The 17,651-nt window shown below is 44.2% G+C and overlaps 1 protein-coding gene across 1 annotated transcript in view; it reads left to right on the top strand.

The window, feature by feature from the left end:
- The window catches only part of CAPN14 (calpain 14), a 46,796-nt gene extending 37,039 nt beyond the window's left edge, over positions 1–9,757 (top strand). Inside the window, exons 21-23 of the mRNA XM_072139984.1 lie at positions 2,603–2,658; positions 4,701–4,929; positions 9,409–9,757. Of these exons, the coding sequence (XP_071996085.1) occupies positions 2,603–2,658; positions 4,701–4,727 (83 nt within the window). The 3' untranslated portion in view covers positions 4,728–4,929; positions 9,409–9,757. The remainder of the gene's footprint in view (positions 1–2,602; positions 2,659–4,700; positions 4,930–9,408) is intronic.
- The last annotated feature ends 7,894 nt before the right edge of the window (positions 9,758–17,651 follow it).

The following is a 17,651-nucleotide window of genomic DNA, read 5'->3' as shown; positions in this document are numbered from 1 at the left end:
CAGGCGTCTCCTAACCCCATTAACCCTTTATATCTCCCTCTTAAAGACACAGGCATCTAATAAATCCCAGTGTTCAGGTCTGTGCAATCAATATGACTGTACAAATCTGTAGTGACCCGTCGGGTCAGCGGTGAAGTGCAGGGTCACCCAGCAGTAATCTGGATGAGTGATGACCCAGTGGGGTAGGCTCCAGGGTCTGCAGGCCAGGAATGGGGGTCTCATAGAGGGACAAGGAGTCGGCTGGGAGTCATAGTGCCCCATACTGTTCTCAGTCCTGCATTGTCCGGTAACGCTCGCTGTGTCCTCCTCCCTCCAGCACCGTCTCCTCGGCTCCGCCGTACAATGTCACTGCCACCAACTCCACCAACTCCACCAACCTCATCCGGTTCTGGTCCAACCCGTCCCTTCCCCATATTATACCATAGTCAGCGGTACAGGTAGGACGCAGGGACCGGACACTACACCCCCTGCTATGGGCACCGGGGCTGCTGGCATTTCTAAAAGAAACCAGTGGCTGCTCCACAATGTAGCAGAGCTGAGAATGTATCCAGTAAGTTTATAATAGATTCAGCTCTGCTACATCTGGTTTCCACTCTACGCGAAAAATATTAGTGGCGTTAGGACTTGGCTGCAGTGATTTCTGTGGCCTGAACATCTGAGATGGAAGTCCTGACTCTTAAAGGGAACCTGTCAGCAGGTGAGACAGGATAGACTGGAGCCAGTGCTAGATATTGTCCCTAGAGAGATGTATAATTATACTGCTGTGTATGTTGTTAGTAGCAGCAGGACTGTGATAAATGGATTTATATTCCAGGATTGTACTGGGGTTGTATACTACTCACACTGCTGTGCTCTGTGCTCTCTGCAGCCAGTGTTATGTATTGTCCCTGGAGAGATGTGTAATCAGACCTCACACTGCTGTGTTCTGTGCTCTCTGCAGCCAGTGTTATGTATGGTCCCTGGAGAGATGTGTAATCAGACCGCACACTGCTGTGCTCTGTGCTCTCTGCAGCCAGTGTTATGTATTGTCCCTGGAGAGATGTGTAATCAGACTTCACACTGCTGTGCTCTGTGCTCTCTGCAGCCAGTGTTATGTATTGTCCCTGGAGAGATGTGTAATCAGACCTCACACTGCTGTGCTCTGTGCTCCCTGCAGCCAGTGTTATGTATTGTCCCTGGAGAGATGTGTAATCAGACCTCACACTGCTGTGCTCTGTGCTCTCTGCAGCCAGAGTTATGTATTGTCCCTGGAGAGATGTGTAATCAGACCTCACACTGCTGTGCTCTGTGCTCTCTGCAGCCAGTGTTAGGTATTGTCCCTGGAGAGATGTGTATTCATTCCTTTGTGTATGTTGTTAGTAGCAGCAGGACTGTGAAATATGAATGTATTTTGCAGGATTTTGGCTTCTCCTAGTGTGTTGGGGGGTGTACTCACACTGCTGTGCACTTAGTTCTCTGCATTAAATCGTTCCTCTGAGTGACTGCTGTAGTATTGATTCAGATGCCTGTTACAGTTTCCAGAGAGAGTAGAGGTTCGTAAACAGTAAATCCAGACAATCAGTGCGCTAGGAGAAGACTCATTTCTGGAAATGTAAATCCATATATCACAGTCCTGCTGCAGAGAGCACAGAGCACAGTAGTGTGAGGACACGCCCCCAGTACAATCCTGGAATATAAATCCTTATATCACAGTCCTGCTGCTACTAACAACATACACAAAGGTCTGATTACACAGCTCTCCAAGGTCAATACTTAACACGGGCTGCAGAGAGCACAGAGCACAGCAGTGTGAGGATGCAGCCCTAGTAGATTTAGAGAAGCTAATATCTTAGAATATTAGCCCATAAATCACTCCTGCTGACATGTTCCCTTTAATATTAAAGTCCTCCCAAGGAAAAATGGTAATTGCTTCCCTTTCCCTATGTCCCTCCTGTATATATATGTATGTATATGTATATATATATTCATATTTATTCATATATACATAGAATTGTTCTGTTATAAAATAATAACTACATGTTAGAAATAAATTCAATCAATGATATCCATATATTTAATCTATAAAAACATTTATATATGTTAATTCATGTATAAATACAAATAACAATCAATAAATATTTTGTATAAATTATCAAAAGAATTCACAAATATTGAAGTAAAAGTTCGATAACCACAACTCTATCATGGCTGATAACGGAGAGCAATAGGTTTTATGGAATGTTTCATGTACAATGTGCCAACAAAGTCCACAAAAACTTGTGAATGGTGATAATGATGAGATTATTGGGGAGCAGAGAGAATACTCAGCGCTGCTTGTCCTCCATCTGCAGGGGCTCGGACGATACATTGTATCTGTTTGCTTTGCTATTTTATATCTTTTGCTACAATGGAAAGATTCTTAGCGTTTGCATTATTCTCCCGGCCGCTCACCTGTACAGGGGGACATCAGGATCTGGTTGTCAGAGTCTGGTTTAGGTTGTCAGACAATTTCAAGTGAAGATCCGAAATGTCTCCAGGAAAATAATGCAAACCAGAGCCCGACCCGAATACAGAAATCTCCTCTATTATGTTCTCATATTGAATTTTTCTCTCTTGACTGCAGAGGTCTTTCAGAACCTGAGCAAAGATGGAAAAGGAATCTACCTAAATGAGGCCGAGGTGAGACCAGAATCACTAATTCTCATGTCTTAGAAGAAAGGAATTATCCTCTAAGGAGAAAACTACATATAATACTTCCCCTATGTACAGGAATATAACTACTATGATACTGCCCCCTATGTACAAGACTATAACTACTATAATACTGTCCTCTATGTACAGGAATATAACTACTATAATACTGTCCCCTATGTACAGGAATATAACTACTATAATACTGCCCCTATGTACAGGAATATAACTACTATAATACTGCCCCCTATGTACAGGTATATAACTACTATAATACTGCCCCCTATGTACAAGAATATAACTACTATAATACTGCCCCCTATGTACAAGAATATAACTACTATAATACTGCCCCCTATGTACAGGAATATAACTACTATAATACTGCCCCCTATGTACAAGAATATAACTACTATAATACTGCCCCCTATGTACAAGAATATAACTACTATAATACTGCCCCCTATGTACAAGAATATAACTACTATAATACTGCCCCCTATGTACAAGAATATAACTACTATAATACTGACCCCTATGTACAAGAATATAACTACTATAATACTGCCCCCTATGTACAAGAATATAACTACTATAATACTGCCTCCTATGTACAAGAATATAACTACTATAATACTGCCCCCTATGTACAAGAATATAACTACTATAATACTGCCCCCTATGTACAGGAATATAACTACTATAATACTGTCCCCTATGTACAGGAATATAACTACTATAATACTGCCCCCTATGTACAAGAATATAACTACTATAATACTGCCCCCTATGTACAAGAATATAACTACTATAATACTACCCCCTATGTACAGGAATATAACTACTATAATACTACCCCCTATGTACAGGAATATAACTACTATAATACTGCCCCCTATGTACAAGAATATAACTACTATAATACTACCCCCTATGTACAGGAATATAACTACTATAATACTGCCCCATATGTACAGGAATATAACTACTATAATACTGCCCCCTATGTACAGGAATATAACTACTATAATACTGCCCCCTAGGTACAGAAATATAACTACTATAATACTGCCCCATATGTACAGGAATATAACTACTATAATACTGCCCCCTATGTACAGGAATATAACTACTATAATACTGCCCCCTATGTACAGGAATATAACTACTATAATACTGCCCCCTATGTACAAGAATATAACTACTATAATACTGCCCCCTATGTACAAGAATATAACTACTATAATACTGCCCCCTATGTACAGGAATATAACTACTATAATTCTGCCCCCTATGTACAGGAATATAACTACTATAATACTGCCCCCTATGTACAAGAATATAACTACTATAATACTGCCCCCTATGTACAGGAATAGAACTACTATAATACTGCCCCCTATGTACAGGAATATAACTACTATAATACTGCCCCCTATGTACAGGAATATAACTACTATAATACTGCCCCCTATGTACAGGAATATAACTACTATAATACTGCCCCCTATGTACAGGAATATAACTACTATAATACTGCCCCCTATGTACAGGAATATAACTACTATAATACTGCCCCTATGTACAAGAATATAACTACTATAATACTGCCCCCTATGTACAGGAATATAACTACTATAATACAGCCTCCTATGTACAAGAATATAACTACTATAATACTGCCCCCTATGTACAAGAATATAACTACTATAATACTGCCCCCTATGTACAGGAATATAACTACTATAATACTGCCCCCTATGTACAGGAATATAACTACTATAATACTGCCCCTATATACAATGTGACTACTTGTATAATCTCCACATCGTACGGTAGCTGCAGCTTTATAGATGACATTTCAGTATAATATACATACTGTTAGGGTGTGATTACAGTATAATTACTGCAGGTGTCACTCTGGAGCATCAGTCAGGATTATAGAGTTAAGTCGGTGTCTAAAAGTATGAGAATATTTGGACATTTTGTGCTATTGTTGTGTCTTATCTTTCTCCTCTTCTTCTCTGCAGTGGATGATGTTGACGCTCTACGCCTGAGCACCAAAGAAAAAATTTAAAGCAATCAGTTTTTTTATTGACTTTTTTTCATATTGTATTTTTCAAGATCAATTTCTTCTGATGTCCGGGGACATTTCTTTAAACATTTTTGCCAAATTCTTTATTGTATATTGTTCAACTTTTTCAATATTTGTGATTTTTTGAATTCTTCTACGACCAAGGAAGCACAAAAAATATGAAGGTGAGGATCGTTTGTTACATTCATGGCTATTATTTTTAGATTTTCAGATTTTTTTTCTGCCGTTTTCCACCAGCAGGGGTCACTCTTGATCAAGAGGTTATAGGAAACATAACAGTGACATCTACAGGCCGCAGGGGGAACTACAGGGGGGAATTAGGTGACCAGTCCAGGGGAATTATGAGTAGAGACACAGAGTCACAGACCAAGGCTGCTGAAGCTAGTAGCAAGTTTCTTTCCCACCCCAAGTGCTTTAATGAAATTAGCACAGAACTTTCTTCTCTAGATATACTTTATAATCCTGCCAATTCTTCTGAGATACAAAGACAGAGCCTGCAGCAGCCAAATGTAAGTGTTCTATCTCACCTAGAGTGGTTTATTTGCATCAGTGAGGGTCAGTAGTTCAGTATAGTGTCATCAATGATCCTGACGATGGAGCTAGTAGTAAGTTTCTATCTCTCCCAAAGTGCATTATTTACATCTGTATCAGACGGTTCTTCGGTATAATGTCATCAATAATCCTGCCAAAGAGACACAGGCAGGGATAGTATCTGCTGGAGCTAGTAGTAAGTTTCTATCTCACCCCAAGTGCTTTATTTATATCTGTATCAGTCAGTACTTCTATATAATGTCATCAATAATCCTGCCAAAGAGACACAGGCAGGGATAGTATCTGCTGGAGCTAGTAGTAAGTTTCTATCTCTCCCAAAGTGCATTATTTACATCTGTATCAGACGGTTCTTCGGTATAATGTCATCAATAATCCTGCCAAAGAGACACAGGCAGGGATAGTATCTGCTGGAGCTAGTAGTAAGTTTCTATCTCACCCCAAGTGCTTTATTTATATCTGTATCAGTCAGTACTTCTATATAATGTCATCAATAATCCTGCTGAAGAGACACAGGCAGGGATAGTATCTGCTGGAGCTAGTAGTAAGTTTCTATCTCACCCCAACTGCTTTATTGTCATCTGTATCAGTCAGTCCTTCTATATAATGTCATCAATAATCCTGCTGAAGAGACACAGGCAGGGGTAGTATCTGCTGGAGCTAGTAGTAAGTTTCTATCTCACCCCAAGTGCTTTATTTATATCTGTATCAGTCAGTATTTCTATATAATGTCATCAATAATCCTGCTGAAGAGACACAGGCAGGGGTAGAGGCTGCTGGAGCTAGTAGTAAGTTTCTATCTCACCCCAGGTGCTTTATTTACATCAATATTGGTCAGTGCTTCTGTATCATGTCATCAATTATCCTGCTGACGAGACATAGGCAGGGATAGAGGCTACTGGAGCTTGTAGTAAGTTTCTATCTCACCCCAGGTGCTTTATTTACATCAATATTGGTCAGTACTTCTGTATCATGTCATCAATTATCCTGCTGACGAGACATAGGCAGGGATAGAGGCTGCTGGAGCTAGTAGTAAGTTTCTATCTCACCCCCGGTGCTTTATTTACATCAGCACAGGTCAGTACTTTTCTATAATGTTCTATATGATCCTGCAGGGAAAAACTGCTACACAATGCAGAATACAAGTCATATAATGTTTTTTCTATATAGCGACCTATGTAAAGTTAGCTGTGTGCGCCTAAGGCTATGGGTCCTTAGGGGACAAAATGTTGACTGTTCCCCTTTAACACAACCTTAAGTCTGAGTGTAAGCAGTATCTCCCCTGAGTGTAGCCGGGTATCACCGCTCCCGCTCTTTACTTAAGCCTCTAACTGGAAATGGGCAGAAAAGCAACCGCGGCGTAATAGACTGCAGAACCTTGAGTAGAGCGAACGTGCGGGGGTGTAGCGAGCCCTGCGCCCCTCTTTCCATTACATCCTACAATTAGCCTGACATCGCTTCCGCTAATAACATCTGACTTGTTTATTGTTAATCAGCGCGGCGACGGCGTCGTGTTTTCTATCAACATCGTTTTCTGCCGCTACCTGGGTGGAATGAACACATTAGCGGCGGACCTGGCTGGTGCCGGCGCTCCCTTATTACACTCGTATCTGGTTATTACGGGGGACGGCCGGAGAGGAGCGAGGTTCATCATCCCGCTAATGTCAGGGCGCCGCTCAGCGTATCGGGGGATGGCGACTGTCTATAATGAGGCTTCATTATCTTGTGTCTCTGTAATAAGCCTGGAGCGGGGGGAGAACAGAGCGCTGGCACCGGCCGCCTACCAGACAGAACCTCAGAGATCTGATACCTTTTATCTATTTATCAAATTTTATGTATTTTGTTAGATGTATAACCATTGTTCAGTATTCATGGTTTTCTTTTACTTTTTCTTTTGTTTTTGTATTTGATTAATTATATTTTATGTAATTATTTTAGTTTATATATATATATGACTTAAACAGGACAGGGACACGCTGACACTTGGGGGACAGGACAGGGACACGCTGACACTTGGGGGACAGGGCAGGGACACGCTGACACTTGGGGGACAGGGCAGGGACACGCTGACACTTGGGGGACAGGGCAGGGACACGCTGACACTTGGGGGACAGGACAGGGACACGCTGACACTTGGGGGACAGGACAGGGACACGCTGACACTTGGGGGACAGGGCAGGGACACGCTGACACTTGGGGGACAGGGCAGGGACACGCTGACACTTGGGGGGACAGGACAGGGACACGCTGACACTTGGGGGACAGGGCAGGGACACGCTGACACTTGGGGGACAGGACAGGGACATGCTGACACTTGGGGGGACAGGACAGGGACACGCTGACACTTGGGGGGACAGGACAGGGACACGCTGACACCTGGGGGACAGGACAGGGACACGCTGACACTTGGGGGACAGGACAGGGACACGCTGACACTTGGGGGGACAGGACAGGGACACGCTGACACTTGGGGGACAGGACAGGGACACGCTGACACTTGGGGGACAGGACAGGGACACGCTGACACTTGGGGGGACAGGACAGGGACACGCTGACACCTGGGGGACAGGACAGGGACACGCTGACACTTGGGGGGACAGGACAGGGACACGCTGACACTTGGGGGGACAGGACAGGGACACGCTGACACCTGGGGGACAGGACAGGGACACGCTGACACTTGGGGGACAGGACAGGGACACGCTGACACTTGGGGGGACAGGACAGGGACACGCTGACACTTGGGGGACAGGACAGGGACGCGCTGACACTTGGGGGACAGGACAGGGACACGCTGACACCTGGGGGACAGGACAGGGACACGCTGACACTTGGGGGACAGGACAGGGACGCACTGACACTTGGGGGAAAGGGACACGCTGACACTTGGGGGGACAGGGACATGCTGACACTTGGGGGGACAGGACAGGGACACGCTGACACTTGGGGGACAGGACAGGGACACGCTGACACTTGGGAGGACAGGACAGGGACACGCTGACACTTGGGGGGACAGGACAGGGACACGCTGACACTTGGGGGGACAGGACAGGGACACGCTGACACTTGGGGGGACAGGACAGGGACACGCTGACACTTGGGGGGAGAGGACAGGGACACGCTGACACTTGGGGGGACAGGACAGGGACACGCTGACACTATGGGGGGACAGGACAGGGACACGCTGACACTTGGGGGGACAGGACAGGGACACGCTGACACTTGGGGGGACAGGACAGGGACACGCTGACACTTGGGGGGACAGGACAGGGACACGCTGACACTTGGGGGACAGGACAGGACACACTGACACTTGGGGGACAGGACAGAGACACGCTGACACTTGGAGGACAGGACAGGGACACGCTGACACTTGGGGGACAGGACAGGGACACGCTGACACTTGGGGGGACAGGACAGGGACACGCTGACACTTGGGGGGATAGGACAGGGACACGCTGACACTTGGGGGGACAGGACAGGGACACGCTGACACTTGGGGGACAGGACAGGGACACGCTGACACTTGGGGGACAGGACAGGGACACGCTGACACTTGGGGGACAGGACAGGGACACGCTGACACTTGGGGGACAGGACAGGGACATGCTGACACTTGGGGGGACAGGACAGGGACACGCTGACACTTGGGGGGACAGGACAGGGACACGCTGACACTTGGGGGGACAGGACAGGGACATGCTGACACTTGGGGTACAGGACAGGGACATGCTGACACTTGGGGGGACAGGACAGGGACACGCTGACACTTGGGGTACAGGACAGGGACATGCTGACACTTGGGGGGACAGGACAGGGACACGCTGACACTTGGGGGGACAGGACAGGGACACACTGACACTTGGGGGGACAGGACAGGGACACGCTGACACTTGGGGGGACAGGACAGGGACACGCTGACACTTGGGGGGACAGGACAGGGACACGCTGACACTTGGGGGGACAGGACAGGGACACGCTGACACTTGGGGGACAGGACAGGGACACGCTGACACTTGGGGGACAGGACAGGGACACGCTGACACTTGGGGACAGGTGAGTGATCCTATTAACTCTTTGTTTTCTGTGTTTAGGACTTCCTTTGTTGATGTAAAGATGGGGAGCGCCGCTATGACCTGCAGGAGACTCTTCTCTGATCGACATCATTCTAGGATAATTTCCTGATATTTACCTCCGCTTTGTGCCTTCTGATATTCCAGCCATGCCCATAATCTGATAATCTGGGATTACAGGACAAGTAGTGAGGACTGTGAATATACTGATACAATGTAACATTATTAACCCTTGAAGATGCTGCTGGTTAGTGTCACCAATGTGTTTACAATGTTTTAGATGTTTTGTATTATTTATTTAAATTATCTATTATTTATTTTACTTTGTATTTTCAGTGTATTTTTCATTCCGTTTCTGTATTTGTATAACTGATGGATTATATTATCATTAGGATGTTTGTTAAATAAATATTTTCTAAAAATCTCATGTTTTCTGATTTGTTTGACTTTCATTATTCTCCACTTCAGAATATAGAAGGGTAAGTCACTGCCCCTATAAGACCACACTCCTCTCCTGAAATCCTCTGTGCTGCTGGTGATCCTGCTGTCTTACTCTGTGACATCCCAAGTGTCTCTGTCCCCCTCCTTACATTATAATTCTGCCCTCACACCAGGTCCTCACTGTCTGTATCACAAGCAGAGCTCAAGCAGTTGCCCCCCCAAATAGTTCAGCACACCCCTCTCCTGTAATACTCTGCGCTGCTGGTGAAGCTGCCCCTCCCACTATCAGTCTGTGACTTCCCACTTGTCTCTATTCCCTTCCTTACATTATGATTCCGCCCTCACACCAGGTCCTCACTGTCTGTCAGTTGCCCCCCAATAGTTCAGAATACCCCAATCTCCTGAAATACTCTGTGCTGCTTCTCCTTGGGATCATGACATTGCCCCTGCCCATAGCTCTCAAGCTTCTTAGATTCACTGTGACAGGTTTCAGTCCCAGGTTTCAGGTTCTGTCCGACCCGCCGAGGGCCACAGGTGGTATCACCTTTCGGGCACAACGTTGCAGCAGGGAACCCACTCCCCATGAGCCACAGTTTGAGTATTTGTGGCACGATGACATCACAACGCAAAGACTGGCAGTAGGGAATGGGGTATCTGGGGACCAATGAGGGGACATTGGGGCAGATTTATTTACCTGGTCCAATCGCGATCCAGCGGTGCATTCTCTGCGGAGGATTCGGGTTCTGCCGGGAAGTTCATCGGAATGCACTGGAGTTCACCGTCCTACGCTGGGTGCAGCTAAGCGTGTGTCAAGCGAAACTATTTTTTTTTTTAAATGCGGCGGTTTTTCCAAATCCGTCGGGTTTTCGTACGGCCACGCCCCCAATTTTCGTCGCGTGCATGCCACAATCCAATCGCGTGTGCCAAAATCCCGGGGCAATTCAGGGAAAATCGGCGCAAAACGGAAAAATTCGGGTAACCCGATGGAAAAACGTGATTCGGGCCCTTCGCAAATGACCCCCATTGTATTATGTGGGGGGTGAATTATTCACAGGGGGGCAGTATACAATGGGGAGGGGCTTAATACAGTTGCAATTAAGTTAGCAAAACTCTGATGAGCTCTGATGTAAGAAGTAAGACTCCCTTGTCAATGGACTGGTCTAACTAGTCCCCCGACCCCCCCCCCCCCGCCCCCGGCCTTTCCATAAATACTCTGTGCTGCTGTGTAATAATATTCAGTCTCGCTTCGTCTCCTGACATGGGAGCAGCCACACGTAACGCCACGTGAGTGGACTGGTCGCTTTCCCCCCACAGGATCAGCTCACTCCTCTCCTGCTGCTGTCATTGTTATCCGGATCTGCTTGGTTACAATGTTGCTCTGTATGTGACAGTTATTTAAAGGGCCGGAGCCCGGTTTATTGCACTTGATCCGGTTCTGTCTTGGCGGTTCCCTGGCGAGGGCAGAGTTAACGTAGTGGCTGTATGAGGGGTAATGAAGCCTGAAGGAGCCTGTGGAGTCTGTGAGAGCGGCTCCGCTGTGAAGTGCACATCAGACTGAGCAGCGTCTTATCAGCCGGAGCATCGCTCCTCTTCAGGCTGAATAACACTATAACAATTCAATGGCTGAATATTACAAATTGTTCATGTTGCAGGACGGCGCGGCCGCGCTCCTCTATTATTCCCCACCTCTTTATGGCGCCATTTACCAGTCCGTCCTTTGTGCTTCGCCCTCGGATGTGCCAGTTCATTAACGAAAAAGATAGAAAAATCGATTCTAAAGGGGATTTGTATTCATTCAAAAAGATCAATGATCCCAAAAAGCGGAAGGAGATGTTGGAAGCGGAGACCCCCCCTCTAATGAGTTGTGCCCATTGTCCCAGTGAGAGGATGAATCTTCTGCACCTAATGTCTCCCATATCATTACAGGATAACAGCCGGGCACAATGTGGGTGCAGGCGCCCTCCCAAGAGTCTCCAGGCTCCCCAGACCCCAATATATATATATAAGGATGTGTTCTGTGATGTTGATTTGGACCTGCACAATGTCCCTCCTGCAATGTGTAAGCAGTGGCCCTTTATATATGACAATCACCCCCATGTTCCGCAGCGCAGTCTCTGTGGGGGTGATGATGGGTCTGGGTCTCATTGCTGGAGGATTGTCATAGGATGTCCGCGCTGCACAGTCTCATACATGACTCCATCATCTTCTATGGGGCTGTCACATAAACTACACGTGAAGGTGACACCGACCTCCAAGCCATCTGTGAAGGGCTCTGACCCCATAGAGAGAAGGACAATACATCATCTCCAGGCCAGTGCCTCCAGAAATATCTATAGATAGATAGATAGATATGAGATAGATAGATAGATAGATAGATAGATAGATAGATAGATAGATAGATAGGAGATAGATAGATAGATAGATAGATATGAGATATATAGATAGATAGATAGATAGATAGATAGATAGATAGATAGATAGATAGATAGATATGATATAGATAGATGATAGATAGAAGATAGATAGATAGATAGGAGATAGATAGGAGATAGATAGATAGATAGATAGATAGATAGATAGATAGATATGAGATAGATAGATAGATAAATATTGGAAAATTCAGAGCAGCACAGCAACTAAGTTGGGTGCAAAAGTCCTTGACCCTCTGGCTAGAGCGTCTTGAATATAAGTTTCCAAAAACAGACAGCACTCCGAGGTAGTGAAAAAAACGATGGGGTGTCTTTATTCCATGTGCAACGTTTCAGCTCGCACAGAGCTTGATAAAGGCTCTGTGCGAGCTGAAACGTTGCACATGGAATAAAGACACCCCATCGTTTTTTTCACTACCTCGGAGTGCTGTCTGTTTTTGGAAACTTAGATAGATAGATAGATAGATAGATAGATAGATATGAGATAGATAGATAGATAGATAGATAGATAGATAGATAGGAGATAGATAGATAGATAGATAGATAGGAGATAGATAGATAGGAGATAGATAGGAGATAGATAGATAGATAGATAGATAGATAGATATGAGATAGATAGATAGATAGATAGATAGATAGATAGATAGATAGGAGATAGATAGATAGATAGATATGAGATAGATAGATAGATAGATAGATATGACATAGATAGGAGATAGATAGATAGATAGATAGATAGGAGATAGGAGATAGATAGATAGATAGATAGATATGACATAGATAGGAGATAGATAGATAGATAGATAGATAGGAGATAGGAGATAGATAGATAGATAGATAGATAGATAGATAGATAGATAGATATGAGATAGATAGATAGATAGATAGATAGATAGATAGATAGGAGATAGATAGATAGATAGATAGATAGATAGATAGATAGATAGATAGATAGATAGGAGATAGATAGATAGGAGATAGATAGGAGATAGATAGATAGATAGATAGATAGATAGATAGATATGAGATAGATAGATAGATAGATAGATAGATAGGAGATAGATAGATAGATAGATAGATAGATATGAGATAGATAGATAGATAGATAGATAGATATGACATAGATAGGAGATAGATAGATAGATAGATAGGAGATAGATAGATAGATAGATAATTCAAAAAGCAGGCAGCACTCCAGAGTAGTGATCAAAAACGATGGGGTATCTTTATTCCATGTGCAACGTTTCAGCTCATACAGAGCCTTTATCAAGCATAGTGAGTATGGCCAGTAAACAAACATATAAGGGCCAACCTTACATTTCATTGGTCTGACAACAGACCGTGGTAATTACATTGCAAAATTAGCAAAATATACAACATTCCATTTAATAAGTGAAAAAGTGTTATGCTAAACTCAATCATTGGTTTAGTACAGTGAAATGACAACATTAAATCAGTGAAAAATGCATGTGTAGACATAAGTAAATAAATAAATACCCTCCCAACTGCAATCGGACCGCCCCCTGTCTCGGCTTTCCATTCATAAAACTCAGTGGCAGATCATGAACAGCTGGTTTTGAGCGCCAGGCTTGTAGTATCTCTGTCGCGTCACCGGAAGTTGTAGTCATCACGTGATCGGGTCTTAATCATGTGATATTGGCGCATGCGCACTCATGAAGTGTGCGGCGGCCGCCATGTTTTTTAAGGGAAGAGCCACACTTATCCGGTCAGGACCCCAATCAGGATTAAGTTGAAATAGTGACACTCCAAAACCAGGTACTGATAGGTAAAGACAGGTAGTATAGACACTACCGTCTTCCCTCAGTGCGGAGTGATGGGATTTCATACAGCATCCAGAGACTGGACTACCGATATTCTATCCCTTCGTCCTGCCCGGTATTAGCTGGAGCAAGGGTCACAAAGTGAGGTGAAAACCTCCAACACTTTCCTTTGGGGTCCCACCAGAAGTTAGCTGTGTGGAACACGTTACAGAAATAAACAATTGTGGTGACACACGACATATGCATTATAGATGTGTAATACTTCACACAAAATTGTCAGACAAAGGCATGAAGCAGAATTTGAATTGTTGAAAGACACGAGACTTTATGGGGGTTCAAGATCCGTGCGGTGAGGGTCAGAAGATCCCAATAGATCTGGAAAAAATAAAATATGCTTTTACTGTAATGTACAACTATATACAGTGACATTATAGTGTATTAGATTGACAAAATCCAATTCATATATTTACTGGTGGAGAATTCTTCTCCCAATTATACTTGACCTACAAAAGATTTAGAAAGAGGGCTATGTCATGTGCCACAAGGCGGCACTTCCCGTATGTGCACCAACTCACTGTCTGAACTCCACAAACCGTGTAAACCTCATACTTAAATGAGTCCACTTAAATTGTATTCAATGTTTAGACCCTGGGGCTGTAAAGTCCCCAATCTCTTTATCCATCTCAATTCACATTTCCTAAGCATAGCTTCCCTGTTACCTCCTCTTTTGAGTGCAGGGATATGGTCTATTATCATGCATTTTAGTTCACTTTCTTTATGTCCTATTTCGGAAAAATGTCTACTGACTGGTAAGTCCTTTTTCTTTTTCCGGATAGTATATCTGTGTTGCGTAAATCTTGTCTTGAAGTCGAGTGTAGTTTCGCCTACGTATTTAAAGTCACATGGGCAACTCAGTAAATACACCACATAGGTACTGTTACAGTCAAGGTAGTGTTGTATTTTGTATTGTGTCCCTTTGTGTGTAAATGTATCACCTTTAATGATGTATGAGCAATTGATTGATTGAACAAGTCCGACATGGATAACATCCTTTGCGTGTGGGTCCAGAGATACCCCTTTGTACTAAAGTCTTAGCTGGACCTGTATCTGTTTTTACTACCCGATCTCTAATGTTTCGAGCTCTTCTATATGAGAGTATCGGGGGGTTTTGAAGTGCCGGGACTCCTGTGGGGTCACTCAATAAAATCTTCCAATGTTTTTTCACAATGGACGCAACATTTGTGCTAGTGTCACAAAAGGTGGAAATAAAAGGGATCCTGTCCTCTTTGTTTTTTGGTTGCGCGGGCAACAAAAGTTCTTCCCTACTTTTACTCTCGACCCTGTGTTTGTTGTCAAGGAGTACTCTGTTAGGGTAACCTCTCTGTTTGAATCTGGACAGCATCGCGGTGGTATTTCTCTGTAATTTGTCATTGTTACCAGCTATCCGTTTAACTCGATAGAGCTGACTAAGGTGAAGGGAGTTGACCATGGGGCGCGGATGGCTGCTCTCAAATCGTAGAATCGTGTTCCTGTCTGTTGGTTTATAAAATACATCAGTTGTCAGGCCCTGCTGTGTGTTCTCAACAAGTACATCTAAGAATTGTAGATGTTGTTGGGATTGGACCATAGTGAATTTAATATCACTGTCAATCGTGTTGAGGTATTCATAGAAGTCTGTGAGTTGTTGTAGATCACCAGTCCACAAGAGGAAGACATCGTCTATGTATCGCCACCACCCCATAACATGTTGGAAGTGGTGGGACACATAGACGAAGTCCTCCTCAAGTGTAGTCATGACTATATTCGCGTATGTAGGGGCCATGTTGGCCCCCATCGCAACTCCCTTGAGTTGCACATAATAGTCGTTGCCGAAGGCAAAGTAATTGTTGAATAATATTAATCTCAGTAAATCCAAAATGAACAGTATCTCCGAGTGTTTAAAATTAGACCTCTGGAGCTGTTTCTCTACACATTTAAGTCCCATTTCGTGATTAATCGAGGTATACAAGGATACCACATCGAATGACACCAAGGTCAGTTGTGTCGGGTCAATGGATTGTATCTGTTTAAGTTTACACAGGAAATCCGTAGTATCTCTTATATATGATTGTCCCCTAGTAGATAATTCCCTTAAAGCCTGATCAAGAAAGATGGCAATGTTAGATGTGATCGATCCCCGGCCGGATACAATCGGCCTCCCTGGGGGTCGCTCCAAGCACTTATGTATCTTGGGGAGGGTGTATATAATCGGGGTACGTGGGTGTGTAACAGTCAGATATTTCTGCATGTTCTCACTGATCGTTCCCGCCGTTACAGCTGTATCCAGTATATGCGTAATGCGTCTTCCTAATTCAAACTTAGGGTCTGTGGAGACACATTTGTAAACTGTACTGTCATCCAATTGACGTCGGATCTCCGCATTATAGGACGATGTGTCCATGACAACGACCGCCCCACATTTGTCAGCGGGGCGGATCGTGATCTCATCGTCACGGGCAAGGCGTCCCAACGCGGAGATCTCCTCAGAACTGAGGTTCGCATGTGATAGCGTATTGCCTCTAGTTCGTTGTAATTGTGTGATGTCCTGTTGTACTGCGTCCTTAAACGCTATAATAGCTGGGACCTCTGTGTTCGGAAAAAAATTGCTCTTGTTAGACAAACCAAATTGTTTCGGATCAAGGTTATTGTAAATCTTAGGAGTGGTTGGGTTATTATGAAACCAATGTTTTAAACATATACTGCGGTACAGCCTATGTATATCAATATCTAGTTGGAACCAATCAGTATCACTACAAGGACAAAAAGATAAACCTTTCTCTAATACAGACATTTCACTCACAGATAACTGTTTAGATGATATATTTACCACCACTGGTTTCATTTCTTCCTGTTGTTCACCGCTCTCAATGGTAAAGTCCTGTTTTTCGCGGCTCTGTTTTTTTCTCCACCGGTAGTGGCGTCTGCCCCCCCTCCTGGTGGTTCGTCTCTGTCCATATTGTCCCCTAAAAAAGAATCAGATGGCAACGATGGGTTAGGAGTGGAGTTCGGGTCATCATGCTGTATTCTCCTGATCGGACTACGTTTTTTCTTTCTTATGGGTGCTTCTTTTTGTGTGCTCCCCGCCGTTACTGTGTGGGTGCTTTGCCAGCTGTAAATCTTTCCGATACGGTAATCTTCATTGTCTCTGGCCCACTTGGACCTTTTCGTATGTTCTTGCTCATTCTTTAAAGTTGTGGTTCTTTTGTCGACTTCTTTTATACACTCTTCGTATTCAGTAGTAGAGTATGCTTCCTTAAGTTTTTGTGACAATTCAGTAGTGAGGACATTCAATTTTTTGGTCTCGCTCTGGAGGTATTCGATGTTCAACATAATGAGATCCAAAGAGTATTTGTTAGATATATGCATGAATTTCAAGCAAAAGGTCGCATCCTGCGAAAAAAGATTGGGGCGGACATTGGACCGCATACCGCGTGGTATCCGTTTGGACTTCAGATATTCACCGAGTGTTACCAGGTGGAGTTGTAGAGACGTAGATTTTTTCATAGCTTGTTCATATTGTTTTCTGAGTTCATTGACAGTAGGGGTGCTCAAGAAGGTCGTGTCCCCCTGTAGC

This window comes from Engystomops pustulosus, chromosome 3, assembly GCF_040894005.1.
Source record: "Engystomops pustulosus chromosome 3, aEngPut4.maternal, whole genome shotgun sequence".
Lineage (NCBI taxonomy): Eukaryota > Metazoa > Chordata > Amphibia > Anura > Leptodactylidae > Engystomops > Engystomops pustulosus.
The sequence above is the reverse complement of the archived record's forward strand: the minus strand, read 5'-3'. Positions and strand labels throughout refer to the sequence as shown.